At 39.0% G+C, this 27,674-nt stretch overlaps 1 protein-coding gene across 1 annotated transcript in view; it reads right to left on the bottom strand.

The window, feature by feature from the left end:
• The window catches only part of LOC120524292 (olfactory receptor 6N2-like), a 121,795-nt gene that overhangs the window by 52,306 nt on the left and 41,815 nt on the right, over positions 1-27,674 (bottom strand). The window contains exons 3-6 of the mRNA XM_039746152.1: positions 17,793-17,917; positions 17,637-17,688; positions 13,808-13,862; positions 535-1,075 (exon numbers count right to left, since the gene is read on the bottom strand). Coding sequence (XP_039602086.1) covers positions 535-1,075; positions 13,808-13,862; positions 17,637-17,688; positions 17,793-17,917 — 773 coding nt within the window. The remainder of the gene's footprint in view (positions 1-534; positions 1,076-13,807; positions 13,863-17,636; positions 17,689-17,792; positions 17,918-27,674) is intronic.

The raw sequence follows: 27,674 nt of genomic DNA, 5'->3' as shown, positions 1-27,674 counted from the left end.
GATGGTGTCAAATATAATTTTAATATTTAGAGAGAAACTCCAAAATGTTGACCCCAGGGTTTTTGCAAAAACACTCATCAGTATTTTAAGTTGAATAGCCCATCAAGAATCTCATACTTACAGTATATCTTTATTAATGTACTCTTTATTATCATAAGTCTTCTTTAGCTCATACTGGTTTTGAATTATACAAATGGCATGCAGGTAATTTTAAAGATAAATAATGTTTTGCTATCTTTTCAGGAGCATTCCAAGTAAAACAAAGAAAGGTATTCAGTGTAAGCAGAAAACAGTTCACACAGTTATTTTGTTAAGTCCTTTTCCATACTGGTCAGAGGTTTTTTAGGATTGTGTGGAGAACACGCTTTGAGTTTAATATATCTTTTTGCTGCTTCTTTAATAGTTTTATTTCTTAAACTATAAATCATTGGATTCACCATTGGCATTAAAAAGTAATTCAAGCCTCCAATCAAAATACGCCCGTCATCTGAGACTCCAGTGATTCTTAACATATACGAAGCGGAAACATAATACATCAACACAATAGTCACATGCGAAGAGCACATTGAAAAGGCTTTTGCTCGGCTCTCCTTTGTCTTGAGTTTTACAACAGAAACTATAATTCTGACATATGTCCACAGCACAAAAAGTAAGGGTACATAATTTACAAACAAAGCAAGACCAAATGCTCCTTTTTCATAATCAGAAATGTCAGTACAAGCCAGGGAAAGCACTGCTGGGTAGTCACAAAAACAGTGCATGATTTTATTTGAAGCGCAGTATGGCAGCTCTGAAGCTAGTATTATGAAAGCAGAAGGAATTAGGAATCCAAGTGTCCACACGGTGGTCATTATAACCACACACTTTTTCAGGTTTATTATCACATTATAATGTAGAGGCTTAACAACTGCAATGTATCGGTCATATGCCATCGCTGCCACCAAGCAGTTTTCTGTTGAACCAAAAGATATAATAAAATACATTTGCCCAAAGCAAGCAGCAAAAGAAATGGTATTGTCATAGCCAGAGAGAATGGACAGAAGTTTGGGAATAATTGATGTTACTAGTAGCATGTCTAAAATGGATAAATTACAAAGGAAAAATTACATAGGTGTGTGAAGCCTGCAGTCCAGTGACACTAGAAGGAGAATAAGGACATTTGCAGTTATCGTAATTAACAGGAGTATTAGGAATCCAACAAAGAGAAACATCTTGTAGTCCAGGAGACCTGGAAAACCCACCAGTTCAAACTGTGTGACGCTTGCAGTTTTGGAGCCATTTATTTTCATATATCGGAGATCATGCTGAAAGACATAAAAAAATAAAATAAGCTGTATAAAGGCAATTCTGTTCATCTCCAAATGTCTTCTTAACAGTGGTCCTGTGCAACTTTTGTTGTCATCTGACAATATGCTTCTAAACAATCATGTGTTTTTACTATTTCCAGTTTAAAACACAGCATTGTGAGTTCGTTGTTTATGGTGTAAAATGTATTAGGCTAGTTGAAAATTTGTGTCCCATTCTGAGGTCAAAGTCAGCGTCAGGCTACCAAAGGTTTTTTTTTTTTTTGTTTTGTTTGTTTTGTTTTTCTTATCCTTCACATAAAGCTGTACCATGGGTTAGCAGATAATACAGAAATAATACAATATCTCACAGTTTGAGAAAGTAGAGTAAGAACACCAAATTGTGGTATGTAACACAAAGTAATTAAAAGAAGGTGTTGTCAAGAAAGATGTTGGTGCCTCCCAATTAAATGAGAAGAAACAATTAAAAAGTTGGTGCTTTCAAAACCGTTCATACATTGTAGATTTATGACTAATAATTTTTTTTTAAGGCATCTACCATACTAGGAGAAAAAAAAAATTTGAAAAATGTAAGAAATCTACACCAAGGACAACTGCAGAGGAAACTATCACAGCACTTTCTACACCCGCTTTGAGACATCCAGCAACAGCACAGAGTGGAGGCACACACACCTGGACCACACAACCCCCCTCCCCTCCCCCAATGGTCTCTTCAGGTCAGGTACACTAACCGCACTAAGGAGGATCAACCCCTGTAAGGCAGCTGGACCAGACAACATCCCTGGGTGGACTCTCAAAGCATGTGCCAATGAGCTGACTGACGTTCTTTGCTCCATCTTCAACCTTTCCCTCAGTCAGCGCATCATTCCGTCTTACTTTAAGACTACAATCATCGTCCCCCATGCTAAAAAAAGCCCACCCACTTGCCTGAATAATTACAGGCCGGTAGCACTAACTCCAAATATCATGAAGTGTTTTGAGAGAGTGGTGCTGGTCTACATTCAGAACAGTATACCGGACACTCTGGACCCCCTGCAGTATGACTACTGGCCCAACAGGTCTACCTCAGATTATCCCCCATAAACTCACCCATAAACTGTCTGCACTTGGCCTGCACACCATTATCACAAACACAGGCACCCCAAAGGGATGCTACCTCAGCCCCACCCTCTGCACCTTGTTCACCCACGACTGTGTCACCTTCCACAAAGATAACATCATCCTAAAGTTCGCAGACGACACCTCAGTGAAAGGACGCATCACTGGTGGGGATGAGGCGGCCTACAGGAGGAAGGTGGACAGTCTGGCGTCATGGTGTGAGGACAACAACACTCAACACAGACAAGACAAAGGAGATGATAGTGGACATGAGGAAGGAGAGGAGACCTCACCGGCCACTGCTCATTCAGGGGCTTGAAGTGGAGAGGGTGAGCGGCTTTAAATACCTGGGTGTCTACATCAGTGAGGACCTCACTTGGACACTTAACACCACACAGCTGGTCAAGAAGGCTCAACAGTGGCTGTACTTTCTGAGGAGGCTAAGGAAGTATGGTATGTCAGCTAAGATCCTCAGCAACTTTTACAGCTGCATTGTTGAAAGCATCTTGACCAGCTGCATCACCATGTGGTACAGCAACACTACTACTATGGACCGCAAATGCCTGCAGAGAATGGTAAAGACTGCTGAGAAGATCACCAGGACCCCACTGAACTCTCTGCAGAGCATCTGCAACTGCAGAGACTGCAGGAAAACTGCCTCGATCCTCAGGGACCCTACCCACCCCCAACACGAACTGTTCACACTTCTGCCCTCAGGCAGGAGGTAAAGGAGTATGAAATGCAGGAGTTCCAGGCTAAAGTACTCTCTTTCCCAAGGCAATTAGACTCCTAAATAACTGACTGAGTTTATAACCATGGTTCACCTCATTCTATCTACCTCACACAACTGTATTTGACTTGTCCATCACACACCTACCTGCACAATTACACTTTATACTTCTATTCTGTTTTTATACTTTATGCTGCCTCTGTTACTTATTATCTAGCTGCTACTTATTATTTATCTTTATATATTGGTTTTGTCATTTGGTGTGGAAAGCAAAGAAAGAATTTAATTATACAGGGAAACGTGTTTCCTTACTGTGCACATGACAATAAGACATGACGTGTCTGCCTACAAGGAGGAGGTACAAAGGCTGATAGAGTGATGCACAGAGAATAACTTGATACCTAACACCAAAAAAATAAATATCTGATCACTAATTTCAGGAAGAAGCAGGATGATCACCGGTCACTTTACATAAACAGTGACAGAGTGGAGAAAGTCTCTAGTTTTAGGTTCTTGGGTACCTACATCTCAGAAGATCGCACATAAACAATAAACACAAACTTACTGGTTAAAAAAACACAACTGTGTCTTTACTTCCTGAGAACTTTTGGGAAGATTGATCTGTCACAAAAGCTTCTGGTATCTTTTTATCTTTGTTCCACTGAGAGAGCCCTGACTCATGGGGTACTCGTGTGGTATAGCAATGGCTCTGCAGAGAATCGTATAAACAGCAGGGAGAATTACCAACGCAATTTTGCCTACCGTGGAAGACATCTACAGTTCTCAATGTCTGCAGAAGACATCCAGCATCATAAAGAACTTGTATCGCCCAGCACACAAACTGTTTGATTTTCTCCCCCCAGGAAGACATACAGGTTCATTAGAGCGCAGACCACGAGACTGATGAACAGTTTCCACCTCCAAGCGATTACCACATTAAATTCTATACTGAAATCACACACCTCATAGAAATAATTGTGAAATATAATATCCATCATTGTTATTTATTTATTATCTTAACTTGTACAATATTTATTTACTTATTTTTTTTGCATGTCCTGACAATTGTGTAATGTGTGAGGTGTATATGTGAGAATATTAGATATGTGGTTTTTAATAGTATAGCTTTGAGCATCATTTCAGATAGTGTACCAGAATCGCATATGTGTTATGTAATGACAATAAAGGGATCTAATGAGATATCTTGAAAAACGTTTATGTCTTTATAAATATATGTTAAAATATGTTGAGGTATCTTGAAATAAAATTCAAGTCATTTGGAAATAATATGAAATGGACCAGAGACAGTTTTTAAGATATAATGAACTGAATCTTCAGATTCAGTTTTTTGATATCTGAAAAATAAATCAATGTGAACATATCTCAGATACTTTTTAAGATATCTAGAATTGCATTTGAGATACCTTAAAATTAACAGAGTAACATATCTTGAAATCTATTTCAGATTTCTTAAAATGCAATTTAGGTTTTCTTAAAACAACCCTGTAGACATCTGAAATACGTTTTAAGATATCTCAAAATAACTTCTTGTTCATTTCAATATGTCTCAAATTCATTTCAAGATATCTTAAAATAGACCAGAAAAACCCATTGAAATATTTTTACAGGAAGATATCTGGAATTGCATTTGAGATACAATATCTTAACATTAAGAGAGTACTATTTCAAAATATCTTGAAATCTATTTCAGGTATCTTATAATGCATTTCAAGATATCCTGAAAAAACTTCTAGTACATTCTGAGATATCTCAAATACATCTTGAGAGATTTTAAAATTAGTATGGAGGCATTTTGAGACATTTGAAATGTAATTCAAGATATCTGAAAATGACTTCATGTAAACATACCATACAGACGCGCTAACTACATACTGTGGCATTTTTATTATAATATTAACTACCCATGTGTGCCCAACTACGTTGTGCGTGTTAAAGTTGTCTGTGAAGGGCTCCCTGTTTAAACGCAGCTGCCAGTCGTGAACTGAGCCCTTCGTCGCATAGCATTATGATTTTTTATAAGGGAAACAAAATTACAAAAGAAAACCCTTGGATATTGATTCGATAGGAACGGCCTACTCGGAATCACTGTCCAAATAGTAATTATGTGGTGGTGTAGCAGCATTTCTGCTTCTGTCCGTTCACAGTCCGTCTCGTTTTCACGACGCTGTCGTTTCCTCTCACGATGTCTTCTCAACCTTTCTCCAATCTCGCAGGTTGCCTTGTGGCAATCCAAAGAGTAAGGCAATATACACGGAGCAATGGTTATCAAAGGGGGACACATAGGTATCCAGGCTCTTTAAAGCATAAATAGGGATCACTTCACTGACATGTGAGCAAGCCACGGTACAACTGTGAGACTCGCAGCACTGGCCGGCTACAACGTAACAATAATAATTTCCGGAACGTGCTATTACGTTGTCATTCATTTTACCCACTGTCTTTCTTTCATTCATATGTTACGTAGGCACGTACCTTTTATCTTCGGCAATCTCATTCTCTAACCAGGCCTCAGGAGCTAACCAGCGGAACACTGTCCACCACCCCTTTCGTTATTCTGGCACATTGTTGACATCCTTGAGTAACAACAACGTACTAAACTGGAAGGTGGTCTACGCATGCGTGGAATTCGCGGATAAACAAAGATCAAGATCTAAATGAAGATCTCTTTAGTTAATTTAAAGCAGCAACAATTTGTTAAGTTTGAATGTCTGTGTTTTGAGGTGTGACTGGAGTACTACAGTCTTCAGTAGTATAAGCCTGGAGGAGATTCTTAATGCAATGCCTATGTTTTAGCTGTCTCTATACTGCCATCTAGTGCTTCTTCTTCTAATTTATTCACGGACAAACAAAGATCAAGATCCAAATGAAGATTATATATAGAGATTTCAATTAAACCATTCATTCTGTTAAAATTCTTGTAAGATGCTCACACCTAAATCAAGGTCATCCACCGGCAAGCTCTCAAAAAAATGACCCAGATCACTTATTCAGATACTCCTTGAAATAAAGTAATAAAGTATGTTTCATACCATTAGATTTATCCATTCCTGTCCTTCAACACTAATAAATACAAAAACTTAAAAACTTAACCAAAGGGATTTTTTTTTTGAGTTTATATGTGGATGACTATAAAGTCATAACTCAAAATAAGCTTGTCTGCAGTTTTGGCCTTGATCCTTATCTTAGATGTCAAGATCAATGTTTACTATTTACTATGAAGAACTGTTTAAAATATTTTGCCAGAGGAAGCTTACTTTTAATGACTGTAAGACAACACTTAAACTAAGCTTGTTTGCAATCACACTCTTGCTCACTTATTTACTAAATGAAGATAAAGTATTGCTATTTACTCAAGGAACTGTAAATGTGCAGAGCAAATTACAAAGAAATATAGTTATAAGTAATCACATCTTGGATAATTCCAAATTTCAGGAGTATTATGCAATATTTATGTGAACTGGAAATGATAAGCTCTGCTGGAGTTAATGGACAGTTTTTATTAAAATGTTTCTCACATTCATAAATGCCCAAGAAAAATCTCAGGCTGCTACAGTCTACTCCTTAGATATTATGGTGATAATAAAAAATATTGATTAGGTAATTATTAACTGTTAATAAAATAGGAATGAAAATTAGTAATGAGTGAAATGATTCACACAAATCATTTGGGTTTCACTTCTGAAAATAAATTGGGTTTCACAACCTTTGAAATTCTCACCACTACCAGATATATCTTCATCACATATGCATTTCCCCAAAAGCATGGTGTAATTCATTCTGGTGCAGAGTGTGGAAAGAAAGACGCAGATAAAGGGGATATACCTGCAAGCACTGCAGATGCATTTCTTCTCTGTTAAAACCCTTTGGTCTGGGTACGTGGCCACCAGGGATGCTCCAGAATGAGCCTTCCTTGGAATGGTTTACAGAGTTATGGAAAATGAGCACTTCAAACTAGCCTCATGGATAGGGAGATAGCCAGTACATAAGGCCGATGAGAGCGCATGGAGCCACATGGAAAAAGCAGTGGAAAATCAGGGAAGTGGCAGCAACATTGGACGGTGATTGCAATGGGAACAATAGAATATCATTTAAGGATATCAATATTATTTGATTTCCACATCAAACAGCTTTAAAAACCTAATTTCAGTGATTTTCACATTTTCAGTTGAGAAGTCACGAGAAACTTAATTTTATGGGGAATTTAGCAAACTGTATGTGAAGGGGAACTCCACTGTTTCACTTATCAGTAATGGTTACCAAGTATTTCTCTTTAAATGGTACATAGCTTTGATTAAACAATCACATGAAACACTGATTAGAACCAAAATTATGCACCAAATACTTAAAACTACAGAAACAGATCATCAAACCAAATTTCTAATAATTGTTCCTCCAGTTTATTATTAAATACAACTTTAAATTAAAATTTTATTATTACATTTTGAAGACGGCAAAACTCTGAAGGATTTATTCTACTTCATTAGTATTCAGCACACCTTGAGGATCGCAAATGAATAATAAGCAGACATTGTCACTAGCAAAGGTAAATAGCCTTGGCAGCCATCTTGTGTTCTTCAAAATCTCAGCTCAGTAATAGTTTGAGAACATAATTTGGTTGCAAAATGCTCATTGTTTTCAAAACTTTTATAATAAATCATACATTACTAAATTTACATTTGAATGTGTGTCGAATAGTGTTTTATAAATGTTTAGGTAAAGCCTAGACCTACTCCCAACCATGCTATTGTCACAAGGGGGTAAGCATTTACAATAGAATAAACTCTGTAAGGAGTCGGCCACTCACTAAGAGGGAGGAGTGAGACTGACTAATAAGAGCAGGCAAAGTCATGTTGTTGCTTAAGATGGTGTAAGCAGTTCTTAATAGCAAGGGGGCAATGACATAGTTGCAGCTAACTACCTGAGTTAAACAAGAATTCAAATTTTATGTTAAGTAATATCACATTTTGAATAGCAATCGGCTGAACTTGCAAATTTTTGGATGGATTGATTTATTAACTAGGTTAGTATTCTGGTTTTTTAGCAATTAGCAGTTTTTTGGCAAGTAAATGTTTAATAGCACACACGCAAAAGCTTCATGTTTATCGGTTTAGATGCTGAAATGGGGTAATTGTGTAAACACAACCTTTGTCATATGGTAGAAAGTAATCCAGTTTTTACATAGGGTAGATATGCTGATTTCCTTACAGAGAAGAGTTAGTATTTGTCAGTGTTTGATGTGAATAAAAATATTGACCATTCTATGGTAGATATTTGTGAATGTTTTAGTCCATTCAGATGGGAACTTTTGTTACAAAATACTTTCATAATGGTGCACTGAAAATTTTTGGTGAATTGTTTTGTACGCGTGAAATACAGAATTACCAGTTATGTCACCAGGATAAAACACATCTGTGTAGAAAAACAGAAATCCTGAATTTCCGTGCACAGAAATGAATAACAAATGGTTGTTTTGCAGGTATATTTTTAAGTTACAATGTTTATACTTGTTTTTGAGTAAATATGAATTTATATATTGTATATTATCGTATCAACACATTAATATTTTACAAGAATTAATAAAATGCTACAAAAATGACAGATTTCCTCATTTGTAAAGTATCTATAGATTAAACTACATGTGTTATACTGAAGATTTTTGTCAGCTGATTAATGAGTTACACTTTATATTTAGGTTTATGTGGATATAAACTGTAAAAATGTAACATGAAATAACTATGAAGTCATAACTAAAGGAAAATGTAAATCATTTATGAGATGCCAGTATCGCCACATACCTGATGCATTGTCATTTCTGCGTGTTTCTGAGAGCGTGATGATCACCTGCTGTACGCAATCTAGTCATTATTCTTATAACAGTTAGCTTCTTTTAAACTTTCACAGAAACCTCATCGGTATATAGCAGATGTCGTCCAGGCAGAACAATTTGCTGATATGTCTCTAGACATTAATGCACACCCTGGAGGGAATTAATGCCAAAGAATTGTTCAACAAATAAAAAGCTTTATCACAAATGTATATTACAGTTTGGTTACAACTGCTTTCACACATTTTGTAAAACTATGACTTATTTTTTCAAAACTTCACACACAAATCCAAATAATAATAATAATAATACTTTACATTTATAGAGCACTTTTCTCACTACTCAAAGTGCTTTACATAGTGAGTTTAGAGCCACTAATGTGCAGCATCCACCTAAATGATGCAACAGCAGTGCACTCACCACACATGACCTATTAGGTGGTGAAATGGTGAGATAGATAGCCAGTTAGAGACAGGGGATGATTGGAAGGCAGAATGGCAAAGCGATGGTTGTCAGTTTAGCCTGGACATCGGGATACACCTTACTCTTTACAAAGGATGCCTAAGGACCTTTAATGACCACAGGACCTTGGCTGTAAATTTAATAAAAAGAATTGCACTATTTTTTACAGCACAGTGTCCCTGTCTTTGCACGGGGATATTAGGATTCACATTCAGACCACAGAGTAAGCACCCCCTGTTGCCTTCGCCCCCTTCCTCTTTCTGCAACAACCTCAGCTTTTCCTGGTTAGCCGCTCAAAATGCCTCACTTCTCCTATAAAATGAAACAATGCAGTAAAAACACCATAAACACGTGTAAAAATTCAATTATCAAATCATTTTTGCATAACAGCAAATATTTGAGCATACCATGTACACACTGTTGTTCGAAATCTAGAGCTCTTCTGTCTTGCGTAGACTTACATTAATATTTCCATACAATGTTCTAGAGCGAACATAACCTGCTAAGAGGGGTTGAAATATATACAGTAAGCACCAATGCAATGATGAAACAGAAAATATATACTGTATTTTTCCAAACATTACTATATTTACTGTTGAGCAATGTTGTAGGGCAAAACAAGACATACCATATGGTAATTTGTCCAAAAACCATAAACATGGGTAAACAAAAACTGGAATTTCAAGAGGAAAGATTAAAAGATTTGGGGGGCAACTGTCAAATTACCAGTGCTAAGCTGGATCCGTCCTCCGGGCTGGGGCTTGCCACAATACTTCATTCATATCACATTATATTTTCTCTTCCCAAACAGAAGCTGAAGAATCTGTGTTCCCACATGACTCCTCCATTGTCTGGAGAAGCAGCATGCTGGTGTATGACTGATGACCATCTCAGCACCACTTCATCAGTTTGGCTTTAATGGTAGATAGAAATAATCTTCCTGGACGTAGGGGGTTTTGTTTTACACTTTTCACCGCCACACTGAGAAAGGCTGTGGGATTTAGAAAGGGGAATAGTGGAAGAAGGAAAAGGTTTATTAACACTAGAATTGCCAGAGTCTACGAAAAAACTCGTAGATCCGGCCCACCTTAAAACCGTTCTCACCTCTCTGCCAGCGTCCTTTGTCTTCTAAATGTGCCGATTAACGGGAGCAGCAAGCAGCCGGCTATTCCACCCTCCACCGTCGCAGAACATTCACTAAGTTTTCCCAGCTCATGCCTTGTTTGATTATCTGGGAGTGACTCAACTGCTGGAGTTTTAGAGTGGAAATAATAGATTATTTGGAACACATGCATTTCATGTGTTCCGTTTCTACAGTAATCTGTGTAAACATACTGTTAAAACAGAAACTTTGTCATATTTTAGTAATAAATGTTACAAAATGTAGGCATAAACTATATAATGTATGAAGCCTGATTTTCAAAGATCAAATAAACACTTTCACGAAAGGTCCAAAAACAACACAACTTCTGTGGCGTATCACTAACATTTGCCTCTCAGAGTGCAGCATTCTTACCATGTCTCAGAGACTCGAATTCGATTCCTTGCTAGGGACGAAGTGTCACTTTTTTTTTTCTTTTTAACTATGGCCGTGCTGGCTGCCTGCAAGTCCCTGTTTTCTGCATGCTGGGGCGTTTTTCTTTTTTTTCCCTAAGTAAATTGTTAAGTTTAAAATGTCGATCGCGGTTATTTCTGTTGATTAATTCATGCTTTCATTCACTATAGCTAATACTGTTATCAAGTGGCCACTATTTTTGCCTGTTGTATACAATCTATCTAGCGTCTTTATCTCCACTCTCACTGCCCGCTTGCCTGCGTGCAGCGTGTGTCGATGGAAATATTATTTAATGTATTTTCTTTTTAACCTCAAACGGACATAAATTTTATAAACTGTTATGTACTGTCAGTTAATGTGATCGTTATATTTTCATGTGGGATGCTCCTTTTAAAATATTTAACAACTGAGACTGCAATTAACATGAACAAGTGTCCTTACAACTGTTATTTTTAAGATCCATAACACACAGACAGACAGATAGACAGACAGACAGACAGAGCACTGCGTAATAGAGAGACAGACAGGCAGATAAGTCACTAGATACTGTATATGAATAAGCAGGGAAGGCACATGTACTGAAAGAAAAAAAGATCAACATGTGCGTTGTTCCAACTGCACTGAATAAGCTCACGCGCTCTAACTCCTCCCCTCCCCAGATCTGACTCTGACTAAGTATCAGCACAAGTACAGACGCAAACCAAGTGTATGTGTGTACTGTATAATATTAACACAAAGAGCAGCTTACTACTGAAAACGGCAAATATAGGAGTGAGTGGGGATTGAACCGGCGACTCTTGATTACACTTGGTTTGCGTCTGTACTTGCGCTGTTACTTAGACTCAGAAGGGGGCGTGAGGTGAGGGGAGGGGTTAGAGTTCATGAGCTTATTCAGTGCAAGCAGGACCAAGGCACATGTTGATCTTTTTTTTTCTTTCAATACATGTGCCTTCCCTGTTTATTTATATACAGTATCTAGTGACTTCTCTGCCTGTCTGTCTCTCTATTATGCAGTGCTCTGTCTGTCTGTCTGTGTGTTATGGATCTTAAAAGCAACTGTTATAAGGACACTTGTTCATGTTAATTGCAGTCTCAATTGTTAAACAATATTTTAAAAGGAGCATCCCACATGAAAATATAACAATCTCATTAACTGACAGTGCATACCAGTTTATAAATTTTATGTCCGTTTTGATGCTAAAAAGAAAAAAAAATAACAATCTCTCCCCAGGAGGGGAATTGAACTTAAGTCTCTAAAGCATAGCCAGCCCACTGTGCGGAGTCAGTGACTCTTACCACTGTGCTACAGAAGCTGTTTTAACATCTTTCAGCCTTTTGTGAAAGTGTTTATTTGATCTTTGGACTTCATGCTTTTACACATTCTATAGTTAATACCTACATTTTGTAATGTTTATTATTAAAATATGAAAAAGTTTCTGTTTTAACAATGTGTTTACACAGATTACTCTAGAAACTGAACCAACATGAAATGCGTGTGTTCCACATAACGATCTATTATTTCTACTCTAAAACTCCACTTCACTCCCAGGTAATCAATCAAGGCATGAGCTGGGAGAACTTAGTGAACGTTCTGCGACGGTGGGGGATGGAATAGCCGGCTGCTTGCTGCTCGTCTTAATTGGCACATTTACAGGACAAAAGAAGCTGGCAGAGAAGTGTGAACGGTTTTAAGGTGGGCCGGATCTACGCGTTTTTTCGTAGACTCTGGTAATTCTAGTGTTAAATACTGGTTATTGCTGAACCATCTGTCCACTACATGATGAAGAAACATGTGAACAATTTTTGAGTCATTGTGTTTAAATGATGACAACTGCACACTAGTTGTGTTTAACCTTTCTGGCCTGTGTGTTACATTTTGTGTCACACTACATCACAACTTTAAACATGAGTGATGACATGTTTAGAGCTTTGCAAAATGTGTGAATCAGCTCTGCAAATTGTATCTAAAGAAGTAAAGATTTTGCCAAAGAAGAGATAACTCGACAACTGAGTTTTGTTTTGAGAATCGGCATAGCATTATTACCAATTCATAATAATATACTTCTGTTAGAGATTTTGAGAAGGGCATCTCAAACATGGGTGGCGCCTGGTTGGCCACGTCTGTGGTTTTGAATATTCCAAAAGATTAAAGGACCTCAGGCTTTGATTTGATAAAGGGCCAATTTAACTGGAGAGCTTGTCATTGCTAACTTTTCATTGAATATGTATACAGTATATCTGTCTATTGTCATGCATGCACTTTTAAGGATCACCATCCAAGCTCTTCCCAGGTATGCAATACCACTCCAGGCTGAGAGGGGGCACTGTCACTAAAAATCTTGGCATTTTCTTCCTCCTTAGTCTTAGTCTTCCTCTTTAGCCCACCCAATGTGGGCAACTGACCTTACCCATTCTGGCCGCATAACTTCAAAGGACGACAGCCCTGAAGTAGACGTCAGTGATTGTTTGAGATGACTTGATGAAAGGAGACCTATCGGCAGAGATAATATGTTTACATGTCACTTGACAATATACCCTTTCTTTTGTTGTCGTTTCTCACGACAATCAATTATTGTTTTTTTCTTTGGACCTTATTATAAATGTGCCCAAAATATTCCCGTTTTGTTGACCCTTCTTCACTTGGGCAATCACACTATCTATCTATCTATCTATCTATCTATCTATCTATCTATCTATCTATCTATCTATCTATCTATCTATCTGTCTGTCTGTCTGTCTATCTGTCTGTCTGTCTGTCTGTCTGTCTGTCTGTCTGTCTACATATAAATATATATATATATTTGGATGGTTACCTATCAGGTAACGCACGTGGTTGGTCAGCCAGATGGCAGACATCCGCTCCATCCTCTCAGTTGCAAAAAGCAGATCATAGACATGTTATATAGAATGTGCCAAATAATACAGAATACACAACACATGTTTTACCCTATTTGGGACTAATGTGGTGTACAAACTTTTCCTTCCCCTTGCGGTGATCAAACCTTAGAAGTCAACCTATATAACACACACACACACACACACACACACATATATATATATATATATATATATATATATATATATATAACTGCTCAAAAAAATTGAAGAAACACTTTGGAAACTCATCGGATCTAAATGGGAAAAAAAAATCATACGGGATATCTCTACCATGTAATGTGTTAGGAGCAAAAGGATGCCAAATTGTTTGATGGAAATTAAAATTATCAACATACAGAGGGCTGAATTCAAAGACACCCTGAAAACATAGTGAAAAAATGATGCAGTGGCAGGAAGGCTTGTCCATTTTGATGAAATTTCATTGCAGCAACTCCAAATCATACTCAGTAGTTTGTATGGTCCCCATGTGCTTGTATGCATGCCTGATAACGACTTGGGTTATTCTCCTAATGTGATGATGGATGGTGTCCTGGGGGATCTCCTCCCAGATGTGGTCCAGGGCTTCACTGAGCTCCTGGACAGTATGAGGTGCAACCTGGCAGCGTTAAATGGACCAAAACATAATGTCACACCCAGAGGTGTTCTATTAGATTGAGGTCATTGAGGTGGGGGCCAGTCAATGGTATCAATTCCTTCATCCTCCAGGAACTGCCTGCATACTCTCACCACATGAGGCCAGGCATTGTCGTGCACCAGGAGGAACCCAGGACCCACTGCACCAGCATAGGGTCTGAGAATGGGTCCAACGATTTCATCACAATACCTAATGGCAGTCATGGTCCTGTTGTCTAACCTGCAGAGGACTGTGCGTCCCTCCATGGATATGCCTCCCCAGACCATCACTGACCCACAAAACCGGTCGTGCTGAATGATGTTACAAGCAGCATAACGTTCTCCACAGCTTCTCCAAACCCTTTCACGTCTGTCACGTGTGCTCAGGGTGAACCTGATCTCATCTGTGAAAAGCACAGGGCTACAGTGGTGGACCTGCCAATGCTGATATGGCAAATGCCAATCGAGCTCCACAGTGCCGGGCAGGCAGTGAGCACAGGGCCCAGTAGAGGATGTCGGGCCCTCAGGCCACCCTCATGAAGTCTGTTTCTGATTGTTTGGTCAGACACATTCACACCAGTGGCCTGCCTGCCGGAGGTCATTTTGTAGGCTCTGTCAGTGCTCATCCTGTTTCTCCTTGCCCAAAGGAGCAGATTACGGTCCTGCTAATGGGTTAAGGACCTTCTACTGCCCTGTCCAGCTCTCCTAGAGTAACTGCCTGTCTCCTAGAATATCCTCCATGCCCTTGAAACTGTGCTGGGAGACACAGCAAACCTTCTGGTAATGGTACGTATTGATGTGCCAACCTGGAGAAGTTAAAGTACCTGTGCAACCTCTGTAGGGTCCTGGTATGGCTTCATGCTACCGGTAGTGACACTGACCATAGCCAAGTGCAAAATGAGTGAGAAAACAGAAAAGATGAGGGAAAAATGTCAATGGCCTCCGCCTGTTAAACCATTCATTCCTGTTTTGGAGGTCATCTCATTGTTGCCCCTCTAGTGCACCAAAGCAGCTGAAACTGATTAACAACCCCCTCTGCTACTTAACTGACCAGATCAATAGCCCAGAATTTTCATTGACCTAATGCTATACTCGGATTCAAAATGTTCCTTTAATTTTTTTGAGCAGTATATATATATAAACTGCATTTTTAAATGCTACATTATATATGTTTTTATGCTTATGTTTTACATTTGTGAACCATTCTAAGCACTCTAAGCTCGTCATCAATGAAGAGTGTTCTACATTGGTAAACATCTATATAAACGCATGACTATACACATAAAATAATCCATAAAATATATGAATTTTAATACAACATTCTTTAACATTAATTGTAAAGGAAGGCTAAACCCTTTATTTGCACTGATTCATAATAGGTTGGGAGCACATGCAGATAGCGTGTCGCCACACACACACCACATAACGAACAACCTGGGTTGGGACCCGAGTGGAGCAGGTGACACCTCAGCACCTCAATGGAACAGTGTGAGGTTTTTAACGATGGCTGGATTGGCAAATCTGCCGCTATCATAATAACAGTTACAAAAAAAAACAAAACAAAATAAGAAAACAAAATCATATACAATCATAATGAAAGCTAGCCCCTTTTTGCCCTTAATGCTCATATTTTCATTATTTTTTTAATGCATATAAATGATGAAGGCTAAATACCAGGTGAAAATGAAGATAGTATTAAATGAATGATGCCACTGATTACAGGATACAAAACATCTTATTGTGTATTGTGGCTGAAAGTGACCCTTGTGGATGTCATAAATCAGCTTGCTATTTAGGGAAACATTAGATACAATATGGCTGAAAATCTTAGAGAGCTATAGTAAATTAAGGAAACAGAAACTGTTCACATAAAACTTGTGTACACCAATAGATTCTCATTTTTTATAATTTAATGATAACTGCTTCCATAATTACAATTTCATAATTACATTGGCTCAGAAAAATTATTGACAGTCCATACCCAAATGTTCATGTCCATTCTTTATCTGGCTGTGGTCAATTTAGGGCACTTGAGGTTGCTCTTGTAAAGTCGTCCATATTATGGTGGTTTATATATTTACAAATCTTAGACACCCTTTAAGCTCCTAAACACTGACCCCAGAGTTTTCACAAAAAACAATTTCTTCAATATGCTGAGTAGCCGATCAAAACAAATCTCATGCTTACACCTTAGCTGTCTTGACTTTATTATCTCAGGTCCTCATTTGGTCATACTTATTTCTAAATATACAAATTTGATTCATATCATTTTTGAAGGACATTAGTGTTTCTACGTTATACTTTCTTTTCCTGAACATTCAAAAGGAAAGTAGAGTGTAAGCAGTAAATGTTTTACAATCTGTGAAGCAAAAGATTTATTAGGAAGAAGAAAATATCACTTAACTTTTCGGTAAATCTCTTTCCACAACGCTAATGGACGTTTTGGTATTGTGTTGAAAAAGAGCTTTAAACTGAATGTATTTTTTTGTTGCATCCTTTATTTTTTCATTTCTTAAGCTATAAATCATAGGGTTCACCATTGGCATTAAAAAGTAATTCAGGCCTCCAATAAAAATGCGCCCGTCGGGTGAGAGTCCGTTGGTTTTCAATCCTGCATACACAACAGAAGCAGACACGTAATACATCAGCACCACAGTCATATGTGAAGAGCACATTGAAAAAGCTTTTGCTAGACTCGCCGTTGATTTCAGTTTTAGAACAGACAGTATAATTCTGACATACGTCCACAGAACAAAAAGCAAAGGTACATAATTGACAAACAGTGCAGCGCCAAATGTACCATTGGCATGGACACTAATGTCAGCACAAGCCAGGGAAAGTACAGCTGGATAGTCACAGAAACAGTGCATGATTTTATTTGAAGCACAGTAGGGCAACCCAAAAGCTAGGAAAACAGAAGGAGCCGGAATTATAAACCCAAGTATCCACACGATGGCCATTATAATCACACATTTCTTCAGATTTATTATCACATTATAATGTAACGGCTTAACCACTGCGATGTATCTGTCATATGCCATTGCTGCCACCAAGCAGTTTTCTGCTGAACCAATAGACATTATGAAATACATTTGTCCAAAGCAAGTAGCAATAGAAAGAGTATTGTCATACCCAGAAAGAACTGCCAGAAGTTTGGGAATAATCGATATTGCCATTAACATGTCTAAAAGGGATAAATTACAAAGGAAAAAGTACATAGGCGTGTGAAGCCTGTGGTCCAGTGACACTAGAAAGAGAATAAGGAGATTAGCAGTGATCGTAATTAACAGGAGTATGAGGAATCCAACATAGAGAACCGTCTTGTAGTCCATGAGACCTGGAAAACCCACCAGTTCAAAGTGTGTGAAAGATGCCGATTTGGATCCATTAATCTCCTTATCTCCGGTATCATGCTAAAAGACAAAGAGATAAAATCGTACAGTATGTCATAAGAAGATAACACATTTCATCTCATCGCTGCACCTTAATTCTGTCAGTCTAAATAACAGTATTTTTGAAATATTAATGAGTATTTTTTGAAGTCAGTTAATAAAATAATATGGGCCACTCCTTGTTTATGGCTTGAATGTAGGCGATGCATGTCTGTTCAGTTCTAAGATTGAAGTTACTTGAAAATAATACACTTTTATTCAATTATTTATTATTTTATATCATTTTATTGTCTTTTTAGTGGAGTTCTACTATGGTGTGGTAAGGTTTTTTTATCGTCTTCTTAGAGTGTCAAGGCAGGAGATGGGGGGCTGTCAAAAAACAGTGCCTGTTAAAGCCCTTTGAGGCACTCCTTGCGAGATTTTAGGCTGTTTGAGCAGTAAATTGTTGTTCTTGTATGTAGACAATGCAGAATTATCTTTAACAGTTTTATGAAATAGAGAAGAAATCATCAAACGTTCATTTTTTCACACGATGAGCTCAAATGAGGGTGTCTTCGAGAAAGACAACAATATCACCAGATTAAATAGTACAAGGTGTAGTAGGATAATCAACCTGCAAGCAGTTCACTAAGGGTCACTGTTTGCTCGGTTTAAAATGTAATAAGTTACTGTTTGCAATGCATATATCATAGGAAGCAAAACTGCACCAAAGTCAACTGGATAGATTACTGAACCCAGGTCTTTGTAGGTGTGAGACAGCAGTACAAACCACAGTGATATTTTTAATCAAAATATTTAATAAAAACAAATAATTAAGATGAAATTCTAATGAGTTTCACATTTACCATAAAATGGAGGTCCTCCACCAGCAAGCTCCCAATATGAAACCTCTAGAACATTCATTCAGATGTACTTTTCAATAAAGTTCTTTTCATACCATGGTATTTATTTGTTGCACTGATGAATAAATCATGACACGGGACAGTAAATAGTTTTGCTGCTTCAGGCTTACTTTTTGATAAATGTAAGATTAAAAACACTTTTCTCCATTTGTGGCTGTTCTTCTTATCTTTACTGTGCTAAAATAAAAAAACTTCCATTTACATAGAGAGAATGTAAACATACCACATTTCAAGAGTATTTTACTATCTTTATGTAAATTTCAGATGACAAACCATGCTGTACTGAATGGCCCGTTCTCGTCGAAAGTGTTCTTTGATACATCAGATGACACCACCAGCCCAATATGAAGAATACTCGGCGACAATGAAACCTCAGCAAGTGGGAGTTTTTAGTTGAAAGCATCCTGTGTTCCTTATTGTAAGGATTATAAACTAGTCAAGGAATTTGTTTTTTGGATAAGAAATCTTATCAAGTAAATTTTGCTAAACCGTTCATTGGCAGATTTTTTTTTTTTTTTGCTAAATAAAAGTAAAACAATTCCCATTTGAAGTTTTTTTTTTCTAGTTACTGCATTGACTTTGTTTTCAGTGTACTCATTAGATAATAAGGATAGGTAAGGATAGATTAGATAATTAAGATTAGATAAATGTGATAGTTGATTATGATAATCCAAAAAAATTTGTTGTTAAGTATTATTATAGTGAATGGAATGGAGCAAGATTAATTCTGTTTATCCTATACATACATATATATGTACAGTAAACCCTCATTTATCGCAGTTAATCCATTCCAGACTCTACCGTGATAAATGAATTTCCGTGAAGTAGGATTCTTTATTTATAAATAGAATATTTTCGCTCACCACCTATGGGAGGGGCCAAGGAGGTTGGGTGCAGTGTGAGTTGGGTGGTGGCTGAGAAAGAAAAAAACTTAAACCCTTAATTTGTATTCCTTTATGAAGAAGGGCTGACCTCTGCTACTATCAGAAGACCCCTGAAGAATGTAAGATCTTTATGGACTATAAGAATGTTTAAATTGATTCTAAGTGGGTGCAAATACAGGGGTGTATTCCTTAGGAATGCAAATGGCTGTTTATTTCATGTTTTAGGACATTCCAGTATGACATAAATTAAGATTTATGTATAACCTCAGAATGAACTGCTAGGGTTTTTTTTTCTTTTCTAGGATATAAAAGAGAGAACGTTTTTACTTTAGGGATGCTGCTAAAACCCAAATCAGTCGACTGAGTTGGGAAGAGGCAGTCTCACATTCTCTCTACTCACCAAGAATTAAGAATAAAGAAATTATTTTTACTTTAATTGAGTTTAAGTTCTTCCGTTGTTTCCGACTTCAGCGCTCACAGTTTTTGGCGCCCAACTGGGGCAGAGACGGCACGCGACTCCTTGAGCAGGATCGTCCAGAGGACCGGTAAAGGACCGACACCGGCCGGGTCGGGAGGACCAGATCCGAAAAGTTAGGACTGGCCTGCCTCGGCGACTCCTGCATGGGGAATCCTTGACCTCCTCTGATTCTTCCTGAAAGTCGAGTAAACTGGGAACTTCCAGGCGGGAGGAAAAAATTCTTGGTGAGTAGACCGAGGGAGTCCGACCGGGGAAAAGAAACCAGGCAGTGAGTGGACCGGAATGTATAGATAAGCTCTCGGAAATAAAACAGTGTAAAGATTATGAATGTTAAGGACATGAGTTAGTACACTCCCTAGGAAATGAAGAAGAAGTCTCTTAGAGGCTTAAAAGTAAAATAAAGGAAGGGAGTGGGAAGAATAGATAAATAACTGAACATTTCGTGATCGGGAAAAAGCACTGTTGGGGAGGGCGGACTCTTTGCTCTAACGGTCTGGTTATATTCTGAACTCAACGGGTCACTCAGGAAATGATCACCTAAACAGCGGTAACCAGCGGCCTTCGGGTGAAACTGTCAGTCCGCTAATCAGGTTGATCGTCCCGTGGACCGGGAACAGGAGGGACCGGAAGTGAAGTGACAATTGAGGCTGGGTTTAGCAAAAAGAGTGCGGAAAACTCACTGACCATGGGGGAAAACTAATAGCAAACCGGTTAAACTCCTTTGGGAAACAGAAAGCATGAATCAACGTACTCATCTGTGACTGAATAAAAACGAATTGATTGAACTATTCCTGTCTTCCTCGGGTGTTACTTCCACTGTTTATTTGGCACCGAACAGTTTCCTTCAGTGAAGGTGCGAATTGCAGACAGGAATAAGATCGGTGACCGCTGAGTACAATTGCTTTACCGTCCGGGAGAGGTACTGGGACGTAACGATTAGAGCGCCTCTTGGAATGAGACGGAGTCTTAAATAGACTTATAATTAGAAGGAGAGGTGGAAATTTAATAAAAAGGGAAAGTACCTCCCGGTCGGGAATTCGCTAAAGAAAGAGATTGAAAAAACAGGGTGTGAATGAGGAGCCTCTGTTCGGATTATTGTTTTCGGAAAACATACCAAGGAAAAAAAAAAAACGGCTCTCCAAGACACTACATAGAACAGAAAACAGGGTTAGATTAAAAAAAAAATTGTAAACGGTGGAATGAACAGAGCAGGGGCAGATGGCCAGTAGAAGGCTCTGGTGATATGAGTGAACTACAGGAAGTTAGGTAGATTGTATATAGAAAAGCACGAGGGTGCTCTAGTCGAGAAAATGGAAATGTTTTAATAGATGGGAATTGATAATTAAAGATAGAGCCCTGAAAGCGATGCAGAAGTGCAATGAGGGACTGCAAAGCCAAATTAAACTTATTGTAGAAAGAGAAAAGTTGTCCTTGATAATGCAAGAACTGTCCCAAAAGTCCGGATGAAAGAAGGAAGAATAAGTAAATATAATATAAATAAAAAGAAGAAGAGATTATACCTTGATTTAGCGTCAGCATGTGACCACTCCCTTTGAGGACAATAGTCCATCACCACCCCTTGGGCAGCTTGAGGAATTAATGAGGGAGAGGAAGAAGATGGTCCGATGATTTTTAAAATGAACAGTTTCAGCCAGAGAGGATGAAGAGCGGGAAAGGGATACCTAATAAGCCCGATTCTGACCCTCAGGGTCAAAAACATGAATATGAAAGGATGGAATTTCAAGCACCATTAATACAAGTGCCCTTTTCGCAATATAATGTACAACAGCCTGACTCAGATTAAAACTGTCCCACCTTCATGGTGCAAAGAAACTGGGACCTGCAAGAATTAAAAGAGGTGGTGCAGGAATTGCTGAACCAGTTCATGACAATGAAGAAACAATTAGATGACATATATAAGCCAAATACTGCAGAATGGATTCAGGTCCTTAGAAGGAAAGCTCATTTCAGGCTGAAATGATGTGAGAGTGCAATGGACAGAGACTCTGGGACGACAGCGGGTTGATAGTGGCCAGTTCAGTGTTCAGTGGACAGTTACGAGCACAAATAAAAGCAAAAAATATATCAGCCCTAATGCCCAGTGAACTTTGACAAGACTTGATGGTCCGCCTGTGCCTTTGCATTTCAGTTACAAATAAGAGAGTGAAGGTTGCATCAGAACAGCACACCGCCCTTGCACTGACCACCACCATTACATGCTTGTATGCTGCCTTGATTGTTCATGTTTGACTCAAAACAGCAAAAATCTCTGCTGTCCTGGGTTCCTCTTGGATTACAGTATTCAAAATCATTTTACTGTATTGCATGATTTTTGGACTGTATTATGATGAAGTTTGACTTGGACTTTTCAGCTGCTGTTTTCAGAAAAAAAGACTATTTGCCTAACGAACTGTTATATCTCAGCAAAACTGGCTGGAGCAGTATTTCTCTTTTTACAACAATCGCTTTCTTCTGGAGTGGTTTTACCACATATCCTCATTGCTAAATCCTCTCGTTTTCAGTGGCATAATGTGAGACAATTGGTAATAGCATGTCCAGAAGGGGAGGATTGGGAGTATGTGGGACCTAACATTTAGTTCACCTAGATAGATCTGTTAAGAAAATAGCAGTAGAACTAGTTGTACCTGTAACCCGATCCGTTCTGTCATTTATCTTTCACTTCTCCACCTAAACCCATGCTGTTTACCCTTAAAATTTTTTAATTAGATTTGCTCCACTCATCTCTCTGGGTACAAGGGAAATAATATTTTGTCTGAATAGCTCATGCTGAACCCTTGGTCATTTTCCCAAAGTCATCCTTCCGTTTACATTGTGCACAATATCTTATTTCGTTTGAGGCTGGGACTGGTATTACAATTGTTTATGCTGATTTAGTTAAGCGGGGGTGCCATTATTCTGATCCAATATTCTCCTATTCTTCCAGTTAGAAAGCATATGATTCATGACGATTCATTCAGGATCTCCATGGAGTCAATGCTGCTATACACCCTAGGACTCCTATAGTCTCAAACCTTCCACTATTCTCTGTACTGTCCCGGCCACTGCTATGTGGTTTTCTGTTACTGATCTTGTGAATGCTTTCTTTTCAATTACTGTACACCCTGAGTCTCAGTTCTGGTTCGCATTCACTTTTAAAGGGAAGCATTGGACCTGAGCTGTGATGCCGCAGGGATATACAGAGGCTCTGTGTGCGTGTGTGTGTGTGTGTGTGTGTGTGCGTGTTCGTGTGTGTATGGACAAGAATTAGAAAAGATAAAAAGTTGAAAGGTTATTGGCCAAAGGGGGGTGGTGTCTGGTGTAATATGTAGATGAGTTGCTTTTATGTTCTGAGGCTCAGGAATAATGCGAAGAAGACACAAAGGCTTTGTTGGTCTTTCTAGCGGAAATCGGGCACAAAGTGTTCTGGAAAAAGTTGCAACGGGTTGAAAGAAAAATGAAATACCTGAGTCATGATTTGACTTCAGGGGAATGTGCACAGTCTGCAAGACGGCAAGTTATGTCTGTTCTTGGAATGTTATGATATTGATATTGCCGGCAATGGGTTAAAAAAATATTTTTTTTTTTGCTGAAAAGCACAGCCACTCCAAGAATTAGCGACCTTTTCTAATTTAGTTTTGACTGATAAAATTTCATGAATGGAGCAGGCTGAGAAGGCTTTAACTGATATAGACTAAATTTTATGTCTGCGCCTGCGTTAAGAGTTCCGGACTACGGTAGTCTCGTCCTTTCACTCTGTTTGTGGACGAGAAAGGGGGGTGTATGACTGCAGTATTAACTCAACAACAAGGAAATAGACAATGACCCGTCACATACTATTCTAAAAAAAAAAAATAATTAAATAAATAAAACTGGATCCAGTGGCCGCTACAATCCCGGCCTGTTTGAAAGCAGCTGCTGCAATAACAGAGGCCATATTAGCATGCTCAGATGTTGTTCTCATGAGTTTATTAACTGTTAAGGTACCACATGCTGTACATTCCATCTTAGTACAGACAAAAACATCTCATTTGACAGGTGCGCTTGCGATAGTGAAGTGTGAAGCTCACAAGGGGAAAACGAATCCAGTGAGTAGGGAAAATGCGCAAGCAGACATGTGGGCTAAGAAAGCCACCCAGGATCCTACTTCACCACTAACTTCTTCTATTACAGAAGGAGGAACAAGAGTCACACAAGGATGGAGAATTATAGAATTATCTCTACAAACTGTAGCAACAGAAAAGGAGATAAACACGTTGCAGAAAGAGGGATCAGATAAAGCTCTGAAAGGAATTTAGATCCATCCATTAACTAAACATCCTTTTTCCCCAAAAGCTTTCTTTCTAGGAATTGCAAAGGCTGCACATGGTTTGGCCCACCCTTCCAGAAGATGCAATGATGGCACAGGTGCAACAATACTGTCACGCCCGGGGTTTTTCTAACTTTGCTGATCAGTTCTGTAAGAGGTCTACATTATGGCGAAGATTTAATGTAGGAAAAGGCTTGCAGGTTTGCGTAGTGTCTTACAGAGAGTGCATGAACAAGTGAGGGAAACATGGTGAACTACCTCACTACTGTAAGGGCAATACACTATTAAAATGTGCTCTGTACCCTGTCAAATGTCACTATTGCAAGATGCTCAACTCTAAATCCAGCTACCTTACTTCCCACTGAGGGAGAGGGGGAACCAAATAACTGCCAGGAAGAGATAACAAAGGTCCTAAGTCCTGGACCTCCAGGAAACTCTACTAGAAACAGGAGAAATTCTTTATGAGGATGGCTGTTCCTTGGGATTGGACAACAGAACACTCTCCACCAGTTATGCAGTGGTCAAGGAAGACCACTTACTTGAAGCAAACTGAATTTCTTCTAGTTTAAGTGCACAAGCAGCTGAGCTAATAGCTCTCACTCGAGCTTGCCAGTTGTCTGAAAGAAAAGTCATAACCATTTACACAGATTCCAGATCTGCCTTTGGAGACTTCCATGATCATGGGGCATTATGGAAATTAAGGGGATTCAAAACCAGTACTGGTAAGCCCATACAACACCAGAAATTAGTGGAATCCCTTCTTAAAGCTATAACAGAACCATCAAAACTGGGAATACTTAAATGGCAAGCCCATTACTGGGAAACAAAACCCAGTCAGCCAAGGAAATGAACTGGCTGACCATTTGCTAAACACTTGCGTCACTCCTAACCCAATGGGTCCCTTTGAACACCTCCAAATGGATTTCATTGAGTTAACACCGTCTAAAGGCTACCGTTATTGCTTGGTAATTGTCAATGTGTTCTCCCGATGGGTGGAAGTTTTCTCTCTAAACATGCAGATGCAAAAAACTGTGGCTAAAGCTTTAATAAAAGAAATCATTCCAAGATGGGGAATATCACAGAAACCACATACCGATAATGGAACCCACTTTGTGATTTCTGTAATAAATGAGCTGACTACTTGGCTCCAGATAAATATGCATCATTACTGGAAATACCTTCCCCAAAGTGGAGGTATTGTAGAAAGATGCAATGGTACCCTAAAATCAAAAATCTGTGAGCAGACAAATTTAACCTGGCCAGATGCTCTACCCTTGGCCTTGATGGGGTTGAGAGGAAGGACACATCAGCAGTTGGGACTGTCGCCATTTAAAGTTGTAACTGGATGCCCCATGCCTGTTGGCATGGTTATCGGAAATGTTACTCTGCATACTGTGGCCAATGATCTTCTCTCTAGTCTTGCAGGTCTCCGAGCCTCCCTGAAGGAAGTCCACGAACAAGTTAACAAGGCTTGGCGGACCGGTCCCCCGCCAATGGAGTTCAAGATCCCCCTTGGAACCTGGATACTGGTCAGAGACACCCGAAGGAAACATTGGCATCAACCTCGCTGGAGGGGACCATTCCAGGTGCTATTATCTACACCTCACGCTGTTAAAGTCGAAGGACTTCTTGCCTGGATCCACATCTCACATTGCAAAGAATGGCATTCTTAGTTCTATTATTAATAACTTCTTTTGTCCCCTTGAACATGGGACAGCGAACTTATGGGACCTTCCCACACTAACTTTCCAAGTAGGGAAGACTACCTCACTCCAGATTGACTTTTGTACTGTTGCTCCTTGTTGAACCGGCAGCCATGAACAATGGACTAAGGCTGAAAAATATGTGTGTGTGACTACTGACTCCACTCATTATGGTAGTAATTGTGAAAAATGGCAGTGGGTATTTGCCAATACAGGTACCTATGACTGGGGTTATCAGCCCTGGAAGGCTCAGCAACATGATCTCAAGACAAAGTTCTCTATCATTAAGGGACATACTAGCAGAACATGTTTACATGATAATTGTAACCCATTAATTATCACTTTAAAGGATCCGTCACCTTATGATGGGGGTATTTACATATTAGGGGCAGATGTCTCTGGGAAAGATCCTCTTGGGAAATTCGTTATTCGAGTCACAGCACAAACACCCAATTCTGTCACCCCTACCTCTTTAACCTTCCCTACCACTGTCCTTCCTGATGGCTCAGTATCTCGTGCACTTGCTGGTCTTACTGCCCTTTCTGTAGAACTTGCAGAAAATTCTGGTATCTCCAATCCCCTTGATGAACTATTTGAACGGTGGTTCGGAATTTGGGCGGATGGTGTAAAACTATTTTCACCACTGTCCTCATTTCCCTTGCAGTCATGGTTATTTGTGGTTGCTGCCTCATCCCCTGTATTCGTGGCCTTCTTCAGAGGCTTATTGACACCTCTCTCACAAAAGCCTATTTTCTTTATGCTGACAGTTCCCAAAACCCTGATTACAACCCTTTGCTTTCGGAACTTTCTCCCTCTTCTGAATATGATGATATTATTCCCGATGATTGGGTCTGATCATTCACATGTGCACATATTTATGTGCAAAAGGGGGGAACTGAGAAAGAAAAAACTTAAACCCTTAATTTGTATTCCTTTATGAAGAAGGGCTGACCTCTGCTACTATCAGAAGACCCCTGAAGAATGTAAGATCTTTATGGACTATAAGAATGTTTAAATTGATTATAAGTGGGTGCAAATACAGGGGTGTATTCCTTAGGAATGCAAATGGCTGTTTATTTCATGTTTTAGGACATTCCAGTATGACATAAATTAAGATTTATGTATAACCTCAGAATGAACTGCTAGGGTTTTTTTTTCTTTTCTAGGATATAAAAGAGAGAACGTTTTTACTTTAGGGATGCTGCTAAAACCCAAATCAGTCGACTGAGTTGGGAAGAGGCAGTCTCACATTCTCTCTACTCACCAAGAATTAAGAATAAAGAAATTATTTTTACTTTAATTGAGTTTAAGTTCTTCCGTTGTTTCCGACTTCAGCGCTCACATGGCCGAAGGCGGGGACCTTGGCGTCTGATCCTCGGCTACAGAAACTGGCTCTTGGGACGTGGAATGTCACCTCTCTGAAGGGGAAGGAGCCTGAGCTAGTGCGTGAGGTCGAGAGGTTCCGGCTAGATATAGTCGGACTCACCTCGACGCACAGCTTGGAC

This window comes from Polypterus senegalus, chromosome 2 (genome assembly GCF_016835505.1).
Source record: "Polypterus senegalus isolate Bchr_013 chromosome 2, ASM1683550v1, whole genome shotgun sequence".
NCBI lineage: Eukaryota > Metazoa > Chordata > Cladistia > Polypteriformes > Polypteridae > Polypterus > Polypterus senegalus.
The sequence above is the reverse complement of the archived record's forward strand: the minus strand, read 5'-3'. Positions and strand labels throughout refer to the sequence as shown.